Genomic DNA, 25,732 nt, shown 5'->3' on the forward strand with positions numbered 1-25,732 from the left:
ATTTGTCTATAAATAAGGTAAACAATTTTCTAACAGCATGAATATATAATAAAATATAGAAGATGTAATCTAAAAAATTACATTATATATTTCTTTTTATAAAAAAAAAATCAGCTGTTGGCTAATACAATAAGTGATCATAAACTTTCTCACTGGAAGTAGAGACAGTGACAGTTTGAGTTTTACTTGTGTAAAGTTTTTATTGAAAACACCGTCGATAAAAACTGCAGGTATTACCTTTGGTAATAATCTGTAGTAAAATTAATCTTAAATTAATAATTCTAATCATTGAAAAATTCACGAAGTTAAAAACTTAGAAAACTTTCAATGAGAGGAGAATTGGAACAACTGTAATCCTAATAAATGCAAGTTTAATGTAGAGTATTATTATTATTTTTAGTCACTGATTAATCAAATCTACCAAGAATGCAAGAAACCACAAAGACAAAAGGCATGAATACATTGTTTATCACACTGAAAATAACAAATTTCCTCCATAGTAGAAAAAACAGTCATGGAAGAAACAAGTTTCTTTTAAGACGAAAAATGGAAGAAATTCTTCTTAAACAAGAAATATCCAATATTAAAACAATTTTTTTAATCAGTTCATAATTGCAATATGGTTTAAATAAATAAACTAATTTCCAAGTTATTTCATAAATAATTTTTTAAACATGTGAAAATTTTAAGGTAAATATTTCAAAACAAAATTATATGAATTTTTTAAGAAATTAAAATAACTTTAGTTTTTCACTATATATTACGTAATTGAGTATAGTAAATCCTTATTTCATAATTTATAATACTGTAATTTCCTGCATATAATCCCCAAATTATCTGTTAAAAAAAGATGTGGAAATTGCCACTACGGATAATGTGGTGTAACTATTTTCTTGCCTTTGGGTATGACTTTCAACTTTCGTCAGGGCTGCTGAAAGAAACCTGTTTTTTTTTTGGTTTTTTTTTAAAGTTTTATTGGGCTTTATTGGGTAGGTAAACAGCCCTGACTTTCATAAACCATAAAAGTGTACAGAACAATTTACACTGGATCCGAAAAATCAGCATATGCAAATTTGAAGTTCCAAATGAGAACCTTATTGGTGGAATAAAATCAACCCACAAAATCAAGTTCACGTTCGCATATGAAATTTTTATGCATAAAGTTTGAATATCCCTTAAACATGATTGTATATCTGCATGCCCGTTTCCCGACTGATGCCCATTGGCTTATATATAATGTAGATTCTGTCCATGGGATAAGCTTTGTAAGTCAGTATCATTTTTTCAGAGCCAAACATATCACTATATAATGTGCTGATTATACGGTGATGAGAATTATAGGCTAAAATTTTTCTTGTGGACTCTTCAATTGCCTGCGGATTATACACCACAATGAATAATATGCAGGAAATTATGGTACCACTAAAATAAAGAATCACATACTAAACATCCAAAAGGATGGACATCCTTTTTATACTAAGCATATACACTGCTACAAATCACATGTTGAATTCATAAGTTCAAGCAACAAACTCATTTTTAAATTCAAATTCAGTTAAGTAAAAATATTCCAAACAACTTTTAAATAATATGATTTATAGATTTTAAAATTCAGAATGAAACTAAAATAAACAATATGAAAATAGTTATTTATAAAGAAGAGTTGATGCAAAAAATGTTTCATTTTCTAGTATTTTATTAAATTTAATTCTGGTATTTTTTCAGGGTGGCCACTCAAAACAGATTTCAGATTTCCCTGATTTTTCCAGTTAAAATCTTAAAATTTCCAGGTTTGTGTTTTTTTCCTTTTTTCTTATAAAGTGTAGGATGTGTACAAGAAAAGTGTCTGTATTATAAAATATCTTATTCAAAATGTCATTTTTTTAAACATATCTTGAAAAAAAATTTTTTCTTACAAGATATTTTTTTATTATTTTTTAATGTTCTGGTACAACATAAATTTTTTAAAAATTAGGACGTGGAGAAAATTATATGCTTAGCTTGCAGAATATATTGTTTTTATTGAATAATTTTAATTGTTTTTATTCAATTTAATGTGTTAAATTAAGTAGTATTTGCTCAAAGTGTACCTACAAAATGATAAAATCAGAATAACAAATAAAACCTTGGATAAGTATTGTTTAATATATTTTCATTAAGGAAAAGAAAACCGTTTCAGGTGATTATATGTCAATAATTTTTAATAATTGCAGTGGCTCCCAAAAGTGCTCACTCACTTATAACTTATATTGAAATAGGTAATAAAAATTCAATAATCAAAATGAATATTTTACAATGGGTATTTGATAATAAGATGTATAATCTATTCTTAGCAAAACTGCACGCAAATATTTTAAAAACAAAGCAAAAGTTAATTTTTTAATCAAATAGTAACAAAAATGTTACCCCACGAAAGTCATCGTACATTTAAATGTTTTGGATCTCAGAATTAAAATTATCCTCTATTGCTATTTTTATTTAATTATTTTTCATTTCTTTATTAGCAATTTAGTATCAAACCTATAATAGCAAAATTATATTTTAATTTTTGCTTGTTAACTCCGTAATATTTTATTTTATCATTTAAAAATGATTTGTAGTCGTAATAAAATAGACCAAATTTGATTATTTGTCTTCCTAAGAGGTAAATCAGTAATGAATATGTTAAATTAGTTTACTGTATTCAATTGAACTGTGCAATATGTGATAAAATGCTTAAACAAAGGACTTCAAATCAGAGATTAAAATTATAAATTTTGTGGAAAAATTCATAAATTTGCAAATGAGTGTTGTAAAAGTTTCTGTAAAAAATTTTTAAAAATATTCTGCACGAATTTCACCTGACAAAAAAAAAACTAGTTACACTTATTTTCAACCTTTAAAAGCTATTGTAGATGCTAAAGGAAACTCCACTAATTGTTAATTTAACGAAAAATTTGATTACTAATAGACTGAGTTTTTTCTTTAAAAGTGTATGATGACTTTTGCGGGATAAAGTTTTTGTCACATTTTGATGATTGATTCCTTAAAAATAAACTTTTCCTTTGTTTCTAAAATATTTCATATTGTCATTTAAAATATTTCAGTTTTGTTAAGATTAGAACACATTTTTTATCATTAAATATACATTCTGAAACATTCATTTTAATTAATGAATAGTCTTATTTCATTGAAAGTCATAAGTGTATCAACACTTTTGTGAATCACTGTAATTACAATTCAATATAAAGCTGTACTGTATACTGCATTATATTGTATTTCATCTTACCAGTGCTTTTTATAAAATTCGCTGATCATATTTTTCTTAAACCAATATCTCAAGTCAAATTTTTAAATAATGGTATTTTGAAATAGCATTTTTATTTTAAGAGATTCAGTATAAAAAAATTGTCAGAAATGTAAAATTGTTTAATTTTTAGTTCTATACTCTATAGAAGAAAAAAATAGATAAAATTCCTTAACATTTATACTTTTCTGATTTTTTTTCTTATTTGAAATTAAAACATTTAAAGAATTCCAATCTAAACACACAGTTTTTTAGTTTAGCATAGTTAATTGTTTTTGTTTGAACAACTGGAATCTTGTGCAGAACTAAAACAATAAGTTTCGTTTTCCTTCTCCTGACTAAACACATATGAATAAAAAAATATATATTTTATGTATATATATCATTTAATATGTTTCATATATTCAGCTTTTTTAGGTAAGTTCTTAGTCATTGTCAGCTTTTTTAGGTAAAAAGAGGAATAGTTTTGAAATATCATCTCTGGAATGCAAGCAACATTTACGAACTATCGATATTGGGATAACTATACAATTCGAATTTTGAATCAAAAAACTAATATTTACCAACAAAACCGTAAAATTTGATATTAATATATAGTTAGTTCTAAAAAAACTTTTTTCAAAATAAAAATATACTTTAAAAGGTTAAAATGAAATAGAAAAAATTAGCATTAATGCAAGAATTGTAACAATTTGTCGACAAACATTGCTGTTAGTGATGGGGGGAAATGCGTGATTGGTTGGTTTGCTGAGAAAAAATAGTTTACAGATTTCTTTGAATGGGAGTTGAAAAGCTTTCAGAAAAAGAGTGCAATATAAAATCTATTATTATTAAATTATAACCAACTAATTTTTAGAGAATTTAATAAAGTTAAAAATACAAAAACATTTTGCCAAAATAGAAAAAAATTACCACTCTCAATTGCGAACAAACTTGAATCATTGTGTGAACACGGACAGAATTTAAAAACCGAATCCTAACCCCGTCTTCCACATCCACCATAATCTTTGCCTTTCCTAAATTGCACAGTCTGCATAGAGATCAAAGACATTTGCATGGGAGAATTTTATGTTGTATTTTAGTTTAACAGGGTTATAATGGAGGAAATTTTGACGAAAGCAAAGTAAGTTGATGATATTTTAACTGTTTGGAGATACATTTCCGTCTAAAAAATGTGGGTATAATGGATGAAACAATTTAAATTAAGAAAATTATTAGCAAATAATTTAAATTAGTGAATAAAAATACATAAGAAAAAATTTCCAGCTTTTCTTTAAAATTTCCAGGTTTTCCAGGTTTTAATCCATATTTCCCTGATTTTTCCAGGTTTTTTCCAGTATAAAAAAAATTCCCTGATAATTCCAGGTTTTCAAGGTTTTCCAGGTGGGTGGCCACCCTGTTTTTTTAAAATTAAAGCTATTTAATTTTTTCCAGTGCCCTAGAAGAACTAGTTTTCTTCACGACAACATGCCAACCTTGCTGAAAATAAAGTGCAGCACGGCCCCATAAGCCTGCTTTCTTTTACATCTCTCACTGAAATAGAAGTTTAAAACAAGTTATATTTCTTAATGATTTTGCTTTGTCAATAACATTCATTTTTTTTAATGTTGCAAATAATAGAATATATTTTTAAAAATATAAGCACCATTGAAATTAGTGAATTTTACATTGAAAACTGAATCAGATAGAAAAGTGAAAAAAATTTTAACAAATTTGTACAGATCAAAACTTTGTATTCAAGAAGATACACACAAATAAATAAATAAATAAAGCTCCATCAATTTTTGCATCCATACTTGAGGTTATAATTTTTAACAAGATTGTTCATAAACTGTTTGGACAAAATGAGGGAAATTTATATCCCGTAAGAGAAAGAAATTAGTCATATTCCACTTCACAGTATCAAAATTCATGTGGATTTCAATAAACTTATCAGAACCCAAAAAGAAAAACAGTAAGATGGATAGAATAAAATCTATATCACTCTGAATATGAAAAAAAAATTATTTTAAATATAATTTTTTTTATAAATATCTATATAACTCATATCTGAACTGATGATCGTAAAAAAGACGATGAACTGGTTCCTTTCTGTAACTCTTGATACTGATTTAACACACAGAGAATTGGTGTATGTTAGTGGTTAGGGACCACCCAAATATTAGGGTAACCTGGGGTAATTATTGATCAAAAAATGCAAACATCTATTTTGTGAAAAAACTATTCAAGATAGAATTTTAATATTTACTGCAAGTTTGAAGCTATATGAGATGAGTCCTATTCTACCTTCTTTTGTTTAAAAATCTAATTAGAATTTAAAAGATCTTAAATTTTTAGTGATCAGGAATTACCCCTTCTCTTGGTCATTTCTGGGGTAATTCTTGATCATTTCTGGGGTAATTACTGATCACCAGTTTTTATAGTAAATGGGCTGTTTAAAAATAATTATACAATGGTAATTAACAAATAAGACATTAAGATCAAACAAATAAACCAAAAAGATATGTTTAAGCTGCTAATAAAACGTTTTATTTAAAAGCAGGAATAAAGATTAACTCTTCAGCTCTGGCAGCAGCTCTCACACTGAAATTTTCATTTTCAATCATTAAAAGAAATTCACTATTTTTGCTTTCTAGAAGCTTAGTATCCTTTTTAGGCTTATAATTTCTCACCATATTTATATTAGGTTAATTTATCAACTTAAAAATTATTCTAACAATGTACACACATAAAATTAAGATAGAAGCAAGGTAAGACAAGCTAGAAATGGTGCATATCAGAGCACATTTGTCTTGTACACAGTTAAAAACAAATTTTGTGATTATAGTTAAAATATTTTTTATAGTTGTTCCACTTAATAAATATGAACTGTTATTTAAGAAAAGAAAATTAACTATTTATTAGCTATTTTTTAAACTATTTATAAGAAGAAATGACAATGATCAGGAATTACCCCAGTGATCAATAATTACCCCATCTGTAGGGGGCAACATTTGATATAGTTTCCTATAATCAATTCAGGGTTGGGTTTTTGACGTCAAAAAGTGGTTTTTGACATGACAAGGGTATAATACTGGTTTAAACCGTCAAAAACCCGTCGAAAACGTCAAAAACTGAAGTTTGCCATGAAAATATATAAACTTCAAAACTACCAACAGTTGCCATGCATTATATTGAAATTTAATTATACTATAGGTAATCAGCAGGTTTTAAAATATTTTTTAATTAAAATTAAGGTAAAATCTCAGAAATTTATATTCAAATGCATGTGCAGAAAAATTTTGCACAAAAATTGTTGAAATATTTATATTTTGAAAAAAAAAATTTTTTTTTTGATACTTGAGAAAATTAAAAGTTTATTACTATGCATTTTTGACATATAAGGAACATATAACTAATATTTATAAGGAACTTACAAGTTATGTTGTATAAATACAAACTTGATACAAGCGTATAAAATTTTTTTTTTAATGTTATACCGAATATCTTTATTATCCAGTATGTTAATTTGAATTTAAAAGTAGTTATATTTGTGAATAATGATAAATATAACTCATATTGTTTATTATATTTATTTATAATTATTACACTTATCATTTTAAAACAATTTTTATTTCTTAATTTTTTTTTCTCCACTTGTATTAAGAATACAAATAATGCATATCTTAAAAGCAAGAAGTAATTATTCAACAGCTGATTATTTAGATATTCAACAAAACTATATAGTAATCAGCAAAATGAAATTCACAAGTATTTGGATAAACTAAATTTTCAGCATAGTAAATGAATGGGCTGAATATACTGTAAATCGACACTAACTACTCTGTGTATTTAACAGAAAGCACTTAAATTTGTATTGCCTTATGTTAAAAAGATTATTAAGAAGATTTAAAATAATATTAAAAAGATTTTTCTTTAAAAGATGTCTAATGTACAAAACTGCTAATGTTTATCTTTAAAAATGTTTAATTTCTAGTATAATCTATACTATATACTAAATTTGGTTATAAATGAATTTCTTAATAATATCACTGCAGATTTTCAATAACACATGAAAATGAATACATAATATTACAAAAGATGTGAGCTTTCAAAAGTACAAGATTTTGGTTACTATTCAAAATAAGTGTTTCTTCAAAATTTTAAATTTATTTTTTCTAGAACATATTTAGAAACACTATCCTTTATAAAAAATATATAAATTTTATGTATTAATTATATTTCACATATGAATATAGGTTTTTGACATTTTCGACAGTGAGGTTTTTGACGTGACGGTTTAAACCATGGTTTAAACTGTCAAAAACTGTCACATGTCAAAAACCTGCCAACCCTGAATCAATTATAATGTTTACAGTAGATGTGAAACAATTAAACAAAAGCTTACACTATTTTTATATCAAAGAAAAAGAAAGTAACTCAAAATATTTATTATTAAGAGAAGGAGGGGGATCTTTGCAGAAATGTGCACATTTCGAAACCCATCTTTGAAATGGAAAATACAGAGAGCAGTTTAAAAGATACTTATTTTGTTAGATTAAACAAAAAACTATTATTAACTAAATGTAGTTATACTTTAGTAAAGAGTACAATCATTCTTGTCCATGTCTCAAATTTTAAAAAAAATTATTTTTTTTAAATAAAACTTAGATGATCATTATTTACCCCAGAAACAGAGTGATCGTGAATTACCACGGGTCACCCTACTTAAGCATATAATAGACAATCTTATGCTCCCCCTTCTCTCTTATAAGCTAAAATAAGCAAATCACAAATCCCCTTGTATTTTTGCATAAAATAAAAAAACACAACAACTCCTTCTTCCAAGAACTTTGACTATTACAGTAGTAAGCTAATTTTAGGATTAAATTCAAATCAAACAAGTAACTTTGCAGGTAACAAAATTTGAGTGTAGATTCATTTTATAAAATTTGGAGTAAAATTTTCTTTAGGAATATTTTGAATTCAAAATTCCAGATCTCTGAAACTCCTTAAAGAAATTTTTTCCAATTTATTTTGCCACATTAAATTTTTTTTTATTACATTTTACATTTTTTTAAAGAAAATTTTGTTAACAAAAGGTTCTAATATCTTACATAAGCATTGCCACCTTGTCAGCAAAAATAAGCAAATAAAAAAAAAACTTTCTCTGTAATGTACGTAAGTAAAATTTGAACAGTCCCCTGTATTCTGATCTGATGTGTGCTTACATTTCAGAACCTTGTGTACAATAAAAAGTATTATTTGTGCTTGTCAGTTGAGTATCACAGAGATACCATGAGTAGTACTGAAAGTGGAATTCAATTAATATTAAATATTCATCAATTTTAAATATATTATCCCCTTTTTGTTTTGTAAAAACAGTTTATGAACCCTTTACACTCCATAAATTTTTAATGCATTTTTTTAATAAAGACAATCACTCATAACATCTCACTTGTTTCTTCATCTTCTGAAAGAGAAAAATTACTATTAATGTTAAAGCTCCTACCAATCCTTAAATCTGCAAAATTTTGATTGGGTAAGGCATTGTGGCCATCTACAGAATTCATATTTTCATGGGAATAATTAGTATCAGACGATAATTTTCTCTCCGATTTTTGACTATGAGAACGAATGGAACGGTTTTTCGGTTTTGTGATCCCATATTTGGTTCCTTTATATGGCAGCTTTTTCATGGCACTTAATAACTTTTCCACGGCCGGAGTATAAGATGCAACATCTTCAGCAATAACGCATCGGTGATTGAGTGATTCAATCTGCTGATCTTTTTCTCTCAATAAATGTTCAAGTTTTTTCACTCTGTCCCTAAGCTGATCAATTATAGATGATAAGTCGCGAATTTCCGTATCTTTTAGATCTGTAATGTCTCTTATGGTAGATTGCAACAGTTCGTCTTTTTTCTTCAACGCCTCACTCTGTTCTTGTGCAGTTGTCTCTAATTCCATAACTTTTTCATGAAGTAATTGCAAATGATCGTTTGCCTCTTTGATACTCGTGCGATTAGGACTAGGATTCACAGTACGGTTTGAAAACATTGTAAATTAATTTCAAACTTTCAATACGCTAAATCTTCACCACACCTATTTAAATGAGTTATATAATAGTTGAGCAATTTTTGCAAATTTTACAATCATAATCACAAAATCCCATCATAATATTTTCCTGTTATATTACTTTAATCCCCACTTTAATAATTTAACAAATGGCAAATTAAATAATTGAAGCAATATTCAGCACAAAGTTAAGAATTTGTGCTAGTTTTGTTTTTAATTCGGCGTACACCGAAACTTCTTAGTATTTAGTAGTTGAGTTGAAACTTTCCTACTTTGCAATTTCGATTTATTTTTTAAGAAAGTTCTCATATTTTTCTTTTATTTTTATGACAAAAATTAGAACGAAAAACATTACCTCATCGTAAGTTAAGCTTTTACCGTGTTAGTTTTTAAAAAATAAAGAGTAAAATATTTAAAAAAAATAAATGAAACAGACTATGAAGTGAAATGACTAAAAAATATGATCTGATTTTGATCTCGCTCGGTGATCGATTAAAGCAAAATGAAAACATAACTAATTCTGACATCTTCCTATTGCATTTGCAATTTCTAGATTCAATTCTCATTCCGAATTTTGTTTTTCTCTAAATAAATGGTTTGCTTTCGAAGAAAATTAAAGTGTGATACATTGTTATGAATGTTTAATTGCTCTTTGATTTACGGTGGCATCACGTTTACTTCTGTCCACTCTCAGCTGAGATTTTAGCAGCTATGGCGGGAGTGGTTGGAAAAAAATCAACTTTATTTCTTGTAGATATTTTTTTATATCCTTTATATTTGTTTGTTATGCCTTAGACTGTGATACTAAAATTAGAAATTAAAATTTTTAATGCCGGATGGAAAGAGAGGAGGCAGCTGAAGGCACATCATTTTTTCAACTGGGTGATGATACTCGGCCACTAGATAGTTGGTTAACCGAACCTGAAGATGATGGTCCTCTCGTTTTTCACCGCGTCAATTCTAAAGAAATTATTTATCAAGCACGTAAAAAGAAAGCAAAAATTATTGGGAAGTATGTCATGGGCGATATCTTGGGAGAGGGTTCATATGGTAAAGTAAAAGAAATGCTGGATGCAGAAACTCTCTGTAGGAGAGCTGTTAAAATTTTAAAAAAGAAAAAATTACGTAAGATTCCAAATGGAGAACAAAATGTACAAATGTAAGATTTATTTATTTAAAATTGTAATATATTTTTCCACAATGTACAATTTTTTAAATGTTATTGATAATGTAAATTATCTGCCAAAATTGTGAATTTCTGAACTTGTTAACATTTTTTTTAAATGATAACTCTATTATAATTTACTTTATTAATGGTTGATAGGAGTGTTAAGTGTTTAATATAAAAACCTCTATTGTCAATTATTGACTTAAGTTTTGAAAATATTCAATTAAATGTTTTTCATGACTTAAATGTTCCAGATTACGTTGTAAATTTAATTAAGGTCTTTTTATTCTATATGCTGTATAAAATTTTATGCTTTGATCATATTATAGGGAGGGAAACATTTGCGATATATCATTAAATTCAAACGAGGAAATTTACTGTAATTTGATGCATATTTTCTTTTACCTATATTATCTGATTTACTTGCAGTGATCCAACTCTATTCTTTAAGTTTTAAATAGAGCATAGCTTTAAATGTTTTTATTTATATGACAACCCAAGAATTAGCGAATTTTCGTATAGATTTCAGTTTGTCATTTTTTCATTCACTATTGATATATATTTGTCTTACATTTGTCTGTACTGTTAAGCTGAGTTAAGTTTTGATCTTATGAGGTTTAAAATACCAATTGTTATTAATACATGTCTTTGCTACTAATGTATATTAAGTACTTTTCTAATATATTATTCTTTTTAATGGGTAATATGCTTTTTAATATATTTTATTGTACTACATTTGTAATGTTAAAATAAGTCAAATATTTGACTGTATATTCTTTTTTCTAGGGAGATTTTGCTTTTAAAAAGACTCAATCATAGAAATGTTATTAAGTTAGTGGATGTTTTATACAATGATGAAAAGCAAAAAATGTATATGATTATGGAGTATTGTGTATCAGTTTTACAACAAATGTTAGAAAAACTGCCTGATAAAAAATTTCCTATTTGGGAAGCTCATGGGTAAGAAATCATAAGTGTTTCTGTGAAATTGCACTTTTATCTAATATTTAATATATGATTCGCTATAATATTGTAAACTTGATTTGTTTCAAATTTTATAATATGCATTTTATTTATTTTTTCAATCATTTTGCTCTTAAAATTCGGCTAATTTTTTGTGAATGTTTACTATTTTGAATTTAGAAGAAAATATTTCAAAATAGAAGTTCTATTGTTTGCTTATCTTTTGTCATAAATATACACAGTTTTTGAAGAAGATAATAGATAGAGGATGAAGAAAAAAAATTTACAACTGAGATTATTTTTATCAAGTAAAAAAAAAAAAAAAAAATTGAGAGAACTAGAGAAAAAATACTAAACTGCTTGTTAAAATCTAAACATTTTATAATGTAAAATTTTGTTAAATTGAATTTATTTTAAGATTCTTCAAAATGTATTGTATATTAATAAGTAAGTTGTACTAAATAAATTATTTAAACATGTTTGTTTTAGATATTTCTGCCAATTATTAGATGGTTTAGAATATTTACATAGTCAGGGTATAATTCATAAAGATATTAAACCTGGGAACCTATTGTTGACAACCTGTCGAACGCTAAAGATATCAGATCTTGGAGTAGCTGAGGTATATATACTTTAAAGGTTTAATTTATTTTAAAAACTGTAAGCTGTAATTCTTCCTATTTCACAATTTTATGCAATAATATCAATTTGACAATCTATTTTCTGCATAATTAACAATTTTCATCACTTAATATTTTTTATTTTAAGCCATCAATTAAAATGAAAACAATTTTCTGAACTGACTCCTCTACTGTTGAACTTAACTTTAAATGAAAAAAATTATAATAAAAGATTGAATATAACTCTGCTTTAAAAATACTATTATACTAAATATATTATGTAAAGAAATATAATAAATTATCTTAGTAAAAGAGTCTTTTTAGTAGACTCGTGACTACTGTTACCCATGTAATTATTATATTATACAAAACTGCTATAAGTGAAAAATTATAGTTATGTGAATGTGTAATTCTTTTAAATTAGTAATTTTCTATTTGAAAATGTAATATTTTGTAACTTCAGATTTCGATTGACACTAAGAGTATGACATCTACTGGCATAATTGGTTTTATTAATTTTTTGTCTTTATTTCCAGGCACTTGATCGTTTCGCTAAAGATGATATTTGTTATACCAGTCAAGGATCTCCAGCCTTTCAACCACCAGAAATTGCTATTGGCTTAGAAAGTTTCTCTGGTTTCAAAGTAGATGTTTGGTCTTCAGGTGTTACCTTGTAAGTCACTTACAACCATGGCTCTTAACCAACAAAAAAGTCTACCAAAATTTCATGGAGAAGTTAGGTTTAAGTTTTAGTATGTCTGGCATATTTTATGGGATAGCTTATCTAGGGATTTTTTTCTTTCTCCACTTGAGATTGAAAATTCAATTTTGTTGAATTGATTCTCCGAAATTCCTTTATCAGCCTTACCCTTTTTTTGTGTGTGTGTGTGTCAACCTAATTTTATATTTTTGGATGAATAATGTTCTAAAGAATTATCAATGCAGATGAAAAACAGGTGCAAGGGTGCTTTCCCCCTCTCCCAAAGAAACCGTTGACAAATGCAGCTCCTGGAATAGCCCCAGGAATAAGTTTTCTACAAGAATCAACAGAAACATTATTCCCACTATCCTTTTCTCTTTCTTCTGCTGTAGGTGTGGGGAAAAAATGGAAGAGAAATATGCAAATCATTTTCTGAGGGGCATGAGTGGGGTAAAATGCTTAAATGATCTATTTTGAAAGTCAAATAATTTTTTGCATGAAATACAAGTAGAAGTCAAACCCTCAGCTGAAGTTCAACATTGTTATTTTTGGGAAGTGTAACATTTTGAAAATTAAAGTTGTTTAAGTAAAATGATACAACATGATTAACACATGGATAAAGTTAAAATGCATGGACTGCTGGTTTTAAATTTTGGAAGATTTGCTTTTTCTCTTTTTTTAAAAAAAAAATTTCTTTAAAGTTTATTTGATAAATTTTTAGCTGTTTTATGATTTATTGATAATTGATTATAAAGGATGTAAGGCGTTCAGGATTATTTTATGCTTCAATTTTGACCAAAGCGAGATTATTGGCTTATTTTTATTGCTGTTTTTTTTTAAAAAATTATTTTAAAGGTTCTTAACTATTTATCATTTGATTTGTTTAAATTTTAGAAATTTAAAATTAGTAAAAAGAAACAGATGCATTCGGGATTGTTCTGAGTGGTACAATTTTGGACAAAACAAGATATATTTTATTTAATTATTGTTAATATTATTTTAAAGTTTATTGTAAGTTTTGTTTATTTATTATTCATCTTTATGTATTTTATTTATTATTCATCTGTTTATTTATTTGAATTAATAATTACGTATTTAAAATGAAATTGCAATTTTGAAGAGTGATGCAATCTTTATTGTTCTCCATTGCACAATTTTGTGCAAGTAAGGTTCTTTGCTTTAATTTCCTTCATTTTAATTATTTTTACATGTTTATTTATTTGATTTACATAAAATTTGGATATTTTAATTAGTATTTATCGGCATAATGGGTTTGTATTACGAATAATTGCACGCATAACAATCGTGCATGATTTTGAAAAGTTTTCGTGAAATGCATCATTTCTGATTTAAAGTAATATGGCATATATTCATTTGTTTCTATATTTAATAAGTATTTTAATAATTTTTAATTGTTTAAGCATTTATTTTATATATAATTTGTTATTTTTAACTGATGTCTTAACTCCACGATGGCTCATGCAGTAAAATTTTGTGCAGCATATCCAATGGAATACTTCTTTTTTTAGTCAAATATTCCGGGTGTGGCCTATTGCCGCAAAATTACGGTTGGTTATTTAGTCCATAATTATAAAACAATTTAAATATTAAGCATTGAAAAGAAATAACTCAACAAGATAAATATAAAGTTAAAGGAAATTATTCTTACTAGTTCAATCCCAGTGTTAATATTGTTCAATAATAACTATAGGGTGTTTTGTATGAAATAGAACAACTAACTCAGTTTTGATTTTTTTTAAAATTTTTTTTATAATGGAATGAAAAAATTGCCATAATCACAAAGGATCAAAACCCTTGAATGGGTGTTCCAAAAAGGACCTAACAGTAGTATGATACTTGTTAATAAAAATTTTTTTCAAGGAGGTGTAGTGGAGATGTAGCATTGCATAGAATTTTATAATCTTAAGGATGCAAAGGTAAACTTGAGTATTACGATTAATTGTTTCTTATTTTATAAATCTTACTTCCTTCTCAAGCCATTATTGTCTATTCTTCCATTTGCTTGATTTAAATGTTTATTTTGTTTCTGGCTCTTTTGTCATATAGGAAACCTGTTATTAATACTATTTGAGACAATATATCTAAATGAATGTATGCTATATGTGTAAGAACATACATTTTGATTAATAAAACACATATTCCTGTTCCCAAAAGTATTGATGTATTTTTCAATTGTGAATGCCCTTGTAATTCAAACTCCTCATTGAATAAATTTTGTAAACTAAAAAAATTTATCTAGCCACATTGAATGCATAATTTAATACATTAAATTTGTCTTTGGCACAGCACAATATTGCAGCTTATGGGCCTAGAGCAATTAAATTCTATTACCAACCAACCAATGTTTTTAAAAATGAGCATTAATCTTTAAATCATAGACATTATCCTGTTTGTATGTTTTTCTGAAGTCCTATGCTTTAATTTATTTTGAATTTTAGGTACAATTTTACTACAGGAAAATATCCTTTTGAGGGAGACAACATTTACAAATTGTTCGAAAATATTGGTAGGGGGGAGTTTGCAGTTCCTGAAGATTTAGATCCTCTTTTAAAAGATCTGCTCCTAGGTAATAATAAATCTCATTTTTTAAAAAAATATTCTTTCAAAGTGTTTCAATAATGTTTATTTTATTTTTTTCATTTTTACACTCGTGCTTCATTTATAATTTTTTATACTGAAACAATTTTTATTTAATTAAATATTTACCTGATTTAGTTTATACTTTTTAAAAATAACATGTAGTTTTATTATTTTACTTTTGTATTTGATATATATGATTTAATAGCGAACTAATTGCTAAGACTTCAAATAGTGGTTGACTTGTTTAATTGTTTGTGAGTTGCATATATCTTGTAAAAAAAATATGGAGTGGAGTTTTTGCAATGAAAATATCTTAAACTTAAAGAATAGAACTCTTTAAGTCTTGTGTTTGTAAATATATTGTACAGTTTTTGATTTCTAGCATCAAATTATTTTCTAAGCATGATATATTGACTATTGTGAATTGTTAATAACATGACCAAAGTTTTTAAGTAAAATTAACTCTAAAGTAATAATTTGGGATAATTATATCAAAAATGTGTTTCCTTGCCTGTCTTGTAAAAATATGTAATTTATTTTGTCTTTACCTTGAAAAGCTCCTTTTAACTCCTTACCTGTTTTAATTTTTCTTTTACTTATTTTAATGCTATTTTTTGGTGTAATGTTTTGTCAAAAACAGGTAATGAAATCATGTTAGGATCTTATTATGCATTGATTCCACTTTTAAAGCATTTATTTATTTATTTTTTTAATGTTCTGAAATGATTTTTAGGTATGCTTAGGAAAGATCCGGTAGAAAGATTCACTTTACAACTAATAAGAGAGCATGAGTAAGTAAATTTTTTAAAGAATTTTATGAAAATCCTTATAAAATACTTTATCTACATTTTATATTTGTATCGAATATTTTCCTCAATTTTTTGCTTTCATACAAAGCTGGAAAAGTTAACTGAGTTGATAAGAGTTAAAAAATATTTTGATTATGCATGTTGGTATTTATGTCTATAATTCCTAATTTAACTGTTACATATTTTTAGTTTAAATGATAATGAATTGTTTTTTATTTGAACAGCGCTAAATTTCATGCGTTCAAATAATTTTTTGTTGAAAATGCTTCCTTGAAAACATTTTAATGTTAGCATTATTTGCTAAAGATAAAAATATTCTCAACTATGTTTTATTGGTTGGCATCATTTTTAAGGCTAAAAAAAAAAGAAAATCAGTTGCTTAATAATTATTACAGTGACCAGACATTCTTTTTAATGCAACTTTAAATGGGCATTTTCTGTGTTTCTCATGCGTTGTGGAATCTGTTACTAATAGTTTATTCTTTCTTTATTTGGAATTTTTTCTAATTTGTTTAAAAGAATGTGGGAATAGCCAGGCTGTTGTACAATTTATACTAAAGCTGCAATACTATAAATTGGTTTGTATTTTTAAGTTTATTTCAATCATCGTACTCAGAAGGAAATAAGATTTTGTGGGAAGTATTATTGTTCTCAACCTTTTGAGTAAAAATAATGTGTTTTCAATGTTGTTCCAGTAGGCTTTCTGCCTATTTTAGGTATTGTTGAACCTTACTAATATTAACTAGTTGGTGCATGTGTCTGTTCTGATTATGAAACATTGATTTAATCATAATTTTTATTAAATTTTTTTCCCTCTCAGCAAAAGATCATTGCTGCATCAACACATACAATATGTCCCCCCCCCCTTTTAAATGTAAATGTGATCCTTGAATAATTGAATTTAGCTTTTTCAATGTGTAGAACATAATGTCTGGTAAATTATTATTTTTTCTTTTTTTACATTTTAAGTCTCTCGAAGTAGACTTTTAACTTTAATAAGTATTTGAAAATTTAATTGCTTTAAGTTAAATAAAATTTCTGACTAAGCAAGCATTCTACTGTATATTTAAGGCTACTAACACAATTATTTTCAAGGAATGAGTGAAGTATCAAATATCTGAACAATTTTTTAAAAAGATTATATTTTCAATCTAGTTTAAGTAATCATATTTATTTCTTAGCTTTTTATCTCATTTTTTAGTAAATGAAAACTAAAAATCAATGATTGGAAATATTCATTTTCTTGAGAAATTAAGGTAACTGTTATTCAATTTTTTACATGTGTAAAAGATTTTTAAAAAATGCTGATGCCTAATTTTATAAAAAAGTGTAATAAATTGTATAATTATCAAATTTTATTAATGCAAATTGTATCAAATTTTATTAATATTATTTATTAATACTATTGTTTAATAGTTATTATTTTTTAAATGATGTAGATGTTAAAAACTTCTAACAGGCTGATACTATATTAAAAGTTTTATTTAAATTTAAGCTTTTCTTATATTAATTATTGATGAACAATTGGTCATTCTTAATTTCTTAGAAATAGATTTTGTGTTATGGAAAATATGTGTTTTTTCCAGACAAAATGCCAACCATGTTATAAACCATATATATATTTATGGGAAAATAATTGGCATGAACAAATGCATGTTTAAAAAAACTATTCAATCAGTTTTTTACAACTATCTCTTAGCTTAACAAAATTGTACTTCATTCTCATACTGTCTTACTCTTATACTATCAACTGATTTTTCTTTTTTTTATGTAATAGAAAATGTGTTATTTAATTTTCTATACAGTTGGGTGAAGAAGAAATATTCAGTATCTGGTTCTTATTCGCATATTTTACATATTTGTGATGAAGATGATTACTGTAGTATGACTGTCTTGCCCTATCTCCAAGATTTACATTACTCTCAAACAGATGATGAAGACAGTGGCTCACAAGAATTCATTACTGAGCATGATCTTCAAGGTATTTTTTTTTCTGTTTAATTGCATAACTTTCTTGACTCTATTAATTTTGAACTTTGGAATTACAATTTCAAAATTACATTTAAATCTAATTTAAAAGCCCAATTCTAAATTTACATAAAAATTCACTATTAAGCTGACCATTTTGTGCTTTACTATGGAATACTATTTGGTACTGTTTAGCATTAAGCTTTTAAAATATTTTATTTCGCATTTTTATGTATAGTATATACTGTTAAACTGTTACAACAGAATTATAATATTAAAGGGACCAGAAAGTAATGTCATTTTGGCGCTTTAAATATTCGTTAGTTCTAAAAACTGATTTATTGAAAGGTTATTGCTAAGGAGGGTGAATGCATTATTGATTAAAAATAAAATCTTGATAACAAACATCAAATACACATAAACGACATTACTTTCCGGTGCCCCTTATTTTATTTTATTATTATTAAACTGTAATAATATTATTAAATTGTTACTACTGAAAATTTGCTTTGTGTCTGTAGCTAAACATTTCTGGAGATAAGAATTTTTTTAACATAAAAATGATACATACTACATCATAAAATTCTGGATCAAATAAAACATTTCATATAATTTTTAAGACTTCGAGTTAAAATATTTATTTTAGGGAAAATCCTTCCTTAGTTATTTCTCAAAACCATTCTATGTTATATTAAAGGAAAAAAAAGTACCATGGCTGTCATGATGTTCCAGTGGCATAATGATAAAATATGTAAGCTAAAGTTAGAACAATTATACATACTGTTAATTGAATGTTATGAAACTTATTTCATTAATTTAGCTCATGGTAGAAAGATTTAATTCATATTATGTACCTATTCTCTACTCTTTGTACTCATATGTTAGATTCAAATGAGTTGTCAGTGAGAATTTTATGTTTATAGTTATTCCTCATTTAGTCCTATTTCCTTTGGTCCTGTGTTTTAATTCTAGGAACTTAAAATCAGGATTGCCAAATTTAAGTCATGCCTAAAAAAGGCACTTTTTTTTTCTTTTCTGTTAAAACTACTAGAAAAAGACTGGTAAAAATAAAATGAACTGAGATGATATGCTATTAACTAGTGGTATGATTCGATGTCGGGAACTAAATGCAACAACAGTTTTACTTTCATAATTTGCCTGAAGAAACAGCTTTAAATATTAGACTACAGAAAATCAATAATTTTAAATTACTTGGAATAATAATCAATCTCCAAATGGTAACTTTTCTGAAATTTAGTCAATTTTTGGAAGGTTTTATTTCCAAATATATCTTCATTGTTATTTTTAACAAATCTTCAGTTTCATAGAAAATATCCAATGAATTTGGAAAATGTTAATTCTAGAGCAATTAATTCAAAGCACAACTGGGATGTATTGGAATGTAACCGTTTTGTGTTCAGAGTGGTTTTGGGCTGGATTCAAAGTAAAGGGGTGAATTGCATCACTAAAATTTTAATTGCCATTTATTGCATCCCTATTTATGTAATCAGTAGAAATAAGCTTCAATTTTTAGAAAATTGAGTTTAAACTATGTTTAATAAAGTTAAAGTATACTGTAAAAATTTAAACTAGTTTAAATATTTTGTTAGGAATTTACTTTTACTGTTTAATATTATAAAAAATATATATAAATCACTCTAAGTGCTTATTTTCTTTTTAAATCTGTTTTAAATTTTATTTCACCTGAAACTAAGCAATACAAAAAAAAATGGGAATACGAATACAGAAGTTGAAGGTGAGATTTGTAAAACTAATATTTAAAAATCTTCATACTTTATTCAATTAATTATGAAATAAATGGATGAATTTCATTATACCTTACTTGAAATATTCTACAAAGGTGTCTAATAAGAAATTTCCTTATAATTTTGCTAATTAAGAATTGAAAATCAGCCCTACGCAACTACAAGTCTGGTGCAACCCCTAGATTTGTATTAATTTTTATAATAAGTGGAAACCTGAAAAGAAATCAAACTGTGTTATTCAAAAGCATCAGATGATTATTCACTTGTCTCTATCCAGACTGATGGAATTAAGAAATAAAGGGGCCCTTCCAGATTATTTAAAAAAATACTGTTTAGCTATTTAAAATTTTATTTTCATTTCAAACAGGTAATTATTTTAATTGTTCCAGTGAAAAATTTATAAACTGTGCTTGTTGTCTCAAATTACTTTGTTTACCTTACAATAAATATTTTTTAAGTTTTATTAATATTGAAATGATTGATTTTTAAAAACAATTTGTTGTAAAAAATGTTAAATTAAAAACAGTTTTCAAAAATTAAAAAGAAAAATTGAATAATAGTGCTTAAGTAAAACCAAAAACTCGTAGAAAAAATTATTTGAACCGTTAATTTTGAAATTGCTATCTTTTGAATGAAAGGTGCATGCACTTTTATGTCACGATTTGGATACAACAATGACTGTAATCTTCATCTTTCCGTCGTGCATTATAATTCTTTTGTCTCTTTCAGAATATTTAAAATTCATCAATCAAAATAAATAACATTCAAATTTACTGCTTCCAAATCTATTCAAAACGAATTGTTTGACCTTAGAATTTTGTGTTACACTTATTACCATTTTCTAATAAAATGAAACCATGTTAAAGGAATTTATGTGCAAATATTTTTATTTCTAGCTTTACGAAGGCAAGATGTACCTTCTCATAGAAATTCTATTCATCAACAAACGGGTAGTAAAACAAAAAAGCGCTTCAAATCTCTTGGATCTTTAGCTTCCAATCGTTTAACATTTTGTAGACAGTCCTGACAAATGATCAAAATCTTTTTTTAAGAAATGGTAGAATGGAAAACTTCTATTAATTGCACAAATGGTATGTTTCTATTTTATATCATGTGTCTTTAATGTTAATATTCAATTTGAAAATTTGTACATACTTATGTTAAATAAATTATTTTTGTTTTCAGACTTACTAATTGAATTCGATTCCTATGTTTTTAAATATATAATTTTTAATTCATTTCCTTTTTTTTGTTTTTAAATTTTTTGTATATAATGAATTTCAAATAATATGAAAGTTATGAGTTTAAATCAATAAGGATCAGTAGGTCATCATTTCAATTTGAATGGTTGTTGAAAGAAAAATTATTCAAATTATTGAAGCATTATTACAATTTAGGGGGGGGGGAGGTTTTCTAGTTAGAATAATAGTTGTGCATAATTCTTAAAAAGTATTTTTATATTTTTAGTTGCTCTCAAGTTGAAAAAATATGTATAATTTAATATTTGCTGAATCTTAATTATGGTTTGTGAAATCTGCAAAAGTTAACACAATAAAGATTTTTCCGTGTGTGAAACTTACATACGATACCAAGTATAATTCATTTGTTTTTAAAATTAGACAACAATTAGCGGATGTCACTACAAATTTCTGTCTTTTAAAATCTTGAGGAAAAAAATTTTTTTAACTCTAAAATATTAATTTAATCATCTTAAAAATTAATTGTATTAAGTTCCCTTTAAACTGAGTAAGTGACTATACAATTATACATTCCCTCTTTTATTAGTTGAATTGTACATAGGGGGCACAGTATTTTTAAAAATTGCTTTAAGTTGCTTATTTTCATTTTTTAAAATCCTTCAGAGGTGCTGCTTTCATTGGGTGTTTTTAAAAAGTGCTTAATTTCCCCTTTCCCAAAATGAAGTTTTTTCTTTATCATGTCCATTTTCGTCCCAAGTTATGCAAAACTCGTGATTTTCATATTATTCCTTTCAACATCTTCATAATTCTTTCAACTACAATCCATTTTGACATACTGTGTGAAAGTGCTAATCATTTTACTTTTATTGGTGAAATACTTCCGAATGTGAAAGTGCTTAATCTGAGCTGGATTTGGAAGAATTCTTGACCGCTCACATGCAACTCTGCTGCATTTTTCAAGAGATTCTAGATTTCAGGCTTATTTTTCCACACTTTAAAATCAAATCGAAACATTTTTTGAAATTTCACTGATCATAGTGCCTGATAGCAAAATATAAGTTTATTTCTCTTGTTAATTTCATAACTGGTGAAGCACCATCGTCACGGCAAGCCTTCTAGTGCTATTTTATTTATAGATCTGTACTATGATCTTTGAACTTGATGTTGCGATCATTCACTAATTATGTTTTTTCACGTGGATGCAAAGCAATCAACAATCACCAAGTTTCATCACCTCAAAGTTTCTTTCTGCCTTTTATTCATTAAATTTAACAAAGATAAGAATTAAGATTTTTACCTGTGGGGCATTCGCAAATGCATTAAATTTTTAAACTTTTATTAGACCTAATTACTTATAAATTTTCAGTATTCTTAAGCTGTTTTATATTATTAAAAAAAATTTAAAAAAGCTCAATTAATATTTCATGGCAAAATTTTTTTTAAAAATGTGTGAAGTGAGGGGCTTTTCCCTATTTTAACATTTAGTAAATGCAATATAAAAATTCTTATGTTAACTCAGATTTGTCATTCTAAAAAATAGTTTGCTACATATTTTTTACACATCTTTATAAATTCAGTATGGTCAATAATATTAATCTTGTTAATATTTTTTTAATATACTTTTATTTATATAAATCTGCAAAATACACCCAATAGCTTTCTTAAATTATAGTTTAACTAATTATAATTTTGAATGAAAATTATTTTTTGTAAGTAATCTAATGAAGTAATTTATAATTTAAAAAATAAAATGTGCGACTCAATATTAAATATATATCAAGTTTTGCAGAAATTGCTTTTATGGTGGTTAGTATAATCAAGAGAGGGGTAACGGTTTTTCTCAGAAATTAGTAATTTTATCCTGATCATGGAAAGCTTTTGATAATGTTTTTGCCTTTTGTTTGATTATATGATATATGAACTTTCTACAATAAGAAATGTTTTTTTTTTATTAGTGCGTATATCCCAATTACAATTTTCTTTTAAAAAAGAGTACTTAAAAAGTGCTTATTTTTTGCCAAAAAAATTTGACTGCACACGCTGTGTATATATATATTTTTTATTTCTCAAAATATGCAGGTATGAATAGTTTGTAGTGAAATATTGTGTTTAGATAAAAGAAAAAAATCAAGCAAATACTGGGTATCTTTCGTTATCATGAAAAGGTAAATAAAATCTGAATTGTGCTTCAAGCTCACTTTTCACGAATAGTAAGTTTTGTTTAAACAGTCTCATGTAATTATGAACGATTAGTTTATTACAGCACAATTCTAAATTTAGTGTCAATGAATTTAAATTTTTTTTTCCTTTTCCATTTAAGTGAGCATTAATGTTTTATAGGTGTAAGATCCAGATTATTCACAAAATCAGGTGATGCTGTGACTGCCTATTTCTAACTTTGCTAAAAAAAAAATTTTTAAAAATTCCTCCCCTTTTTTATATTGAAACTGCTGATGGTTTCTTAGCATTACTTTCTTTCAAAAAATACAATTTATAAATAATATATATATATATAGAAAGAAAGAAATGAGTCTCCAATCTGAACCTTGCAGTTAAAAAATCTGACTGGGGTATAATTTTTAGCATAAATGAAAAATTGTTTTTATATCCAAAATTTGTCTTAATGTGATTTTATTTGCTATTCTATTAAAATATTCCATGTACATTTTTTAAAATTCTCATTGTGTTTTATTTTGCATTTTTTCTAGAATGTTTCTTTGGGCAAAATGTCATTTCCTTTGTAGAAGAAAGTTTCATGGAATGCTGTTTCTAACAAGAATTTTAAGCAAGGCTCAATTTTCAAATGGAAAATACTTAATCAAGTTATTTAAGCATTTAATCCTTTTTACCTCCTAGCCTTTTAGGAAGAAAATGGAAATTGCATAAACTCTTTGGAATGGATTTTCACAGCTAAGTTCTTCTGAACAACTGAAACTTTATTTTTCCAGAAGCCCAAGAAATGAACATATGAACAATGCATTTTCTCACATTTTTCCTCTTTCTGTAGCTTTATTTGGAAAATGCTTAAAAAGTGAAATGTTGCTATTCTTTTATTCTCTAATTCCAATTAAAAAAAATAAGGAATCAAATGTTATGTCTGGAAAAATATCAGTTTCAAATTTAGAAAATATATATATATGTATTTTTTAAAAAAAATGGAAAAGTGAATTTTTTTTATAATGAATGAAAATTATGAATCAGGTGAAAGAAAAATGTTTTATAGAATTATATAAATTTTATTGTATATGGTATTTATAAAATGTGTTTTGTACATACAAATTCTAAGTATTGTAAAGTGTAATATTTAAACAGTATTTTCAGTTATTTATCTAGTTTTTGATGTATGGATGTTTCTTTTATGGAGCTTATCTTACTAAATTTATTTAATGCTGTAAATGTGTTTTTATTTTCATACTAATTAAAAAATAATGTACACGCTGTTAACAATTTACAAAGAAAGATATTGATTCTTTGTCTTATCTTAAATTTGACATATATACTTGTAATGATAAACTGTTTTGAATTTGCGTGTTTCGCACATGACCATTTTTGGACCTTGTGCCATTAAAACCCTATGTTCAATCAAGCAAATCTTGGTCTATCGTCATTAAGTAATTTATCTCTTTATCTTATTTTTCAATCAAACAATTTTGAAATTTGAAATAATTTAATATTTTGTTCACTTCAAAATGAAAATTTGCTTGTACAGTAACAGTTTCTAAATCAGTTTTTTTTTTGTTTTAATGTTATTGGCTATATTAAAATGTGTTAAAACAATCAGTGACTGATTAAATAAGAATCTTAAGTTATTACTATGTAAAAGTCAAATATTTGATCTTATTTATTGAATTATTTTAATAAAATACTTAATTAAAACTTATTTTAAATTTGTAAATCATTATAATTAAATTATAAACTAATTAAAATACTTAACTTATTGTTTTTTCTAACATATTTAATTATATTGCATAAAATTTATTGTAGAAGAAGTCTTTTTATAATTGAAAAATGCCCTTCTTATTTACGAAAAAAGTTGTGCAAGACATTATATTTATTTCTATCCTTCACCAAAGATGTGGAGAAAGATTTTTATGTGATTAAAAATGCGGATTATGAGCCGCCATTTCTAGTTATATTACTAAAAAGAATAAATTTTTCATAAAATAGTAAACAATTATAATAAAATTACCTAGCCGTTTTCACTGTTTTCTTCATATTTACTATTAAGTCAAACTACTAGATTTCACTAATTCAAGGTAGTAATATAAAAATACTACCTTTAATACTAAATCTATTTTTTCTCCATGAAGTTTATATGCATATAAATCCTAAATCACTTAAGTTTTATAATGCTATGCAGGAACTATTTTCAAAAAGAAAATTTCTTTATTTCTCGATAGTTTTCATAGCTCCTATTAAGAAGCAGAAAATTAGTAATCAGACTAATATATTGTTGAGACAAGAGAAACTTATTTGAAAAAGAAAATCCTGTATTTTCACCGTAGCTGGGTGTTTTCATTATATATCATTTTTTATTGTACCACTTTAAATAGAAATATGTAGTTAGAATGAAAGTTTGAAATTATTCCGTTAAGG

The 25,732-nt window shown here is 25.9% G+C and overlaps 1 protein-coding gene across 1 annotated transcript; it reads left to right on the forward strand.

The window, feature by feature from the left end:
- Positions 1 to 9,792: 9,792 nt before the first annotated feature.
- LOC107451572 (serine/threonine-protein kinase STK11) lies at positions 9,793 to 24,595 on the forward strand. Its single transcript, XM_016067715.4, has 9 exons — positions 9,793 to 10,501; positions 11,297 to 11,470; positions 11,963 to 12,095; positions 12,630 to 12,766; positions 15,253 to 15,380; positions 16,128 to 16,185; positions 18,009 to 18,184; positions 20,834 to 21,028; positions 23,845 to 24,595. The coding sequence occupies exons 1-8, from the start codon at positions 10,179 to 10,181 to the stop codon at positions 20,962 to 20,964; spliced, it is 1,260 nt and encodes a 419-aa protein (XP_015923201.1). The 5' UTR covers positions 9,793 to 10,178; the 3' UTR covers positions 20,965 to 21,028; positions 23,845 to 24,595.
- The last annotated feature ends 1,137 nt before the right edge of the window (positions 24,596 to 25,732 follow it).

The sequence above is a fragment of the Parasteatoda tepidariorum genome, chromosome 7 (genome assembly GCF_982258835.1).
Source record: "Parasteatoda tepidariorum strain Cologne lab strain chromosome 7, Ptep-v5.0, whole genome shotgun sequence".
Classification (NCBI taxonomy): Eukaryota; Metazoa; Arthropoda; class Arachnida; order Araneae; family Theridiidae; genus Parasteatoda; species Parasteatoda tepidariorum.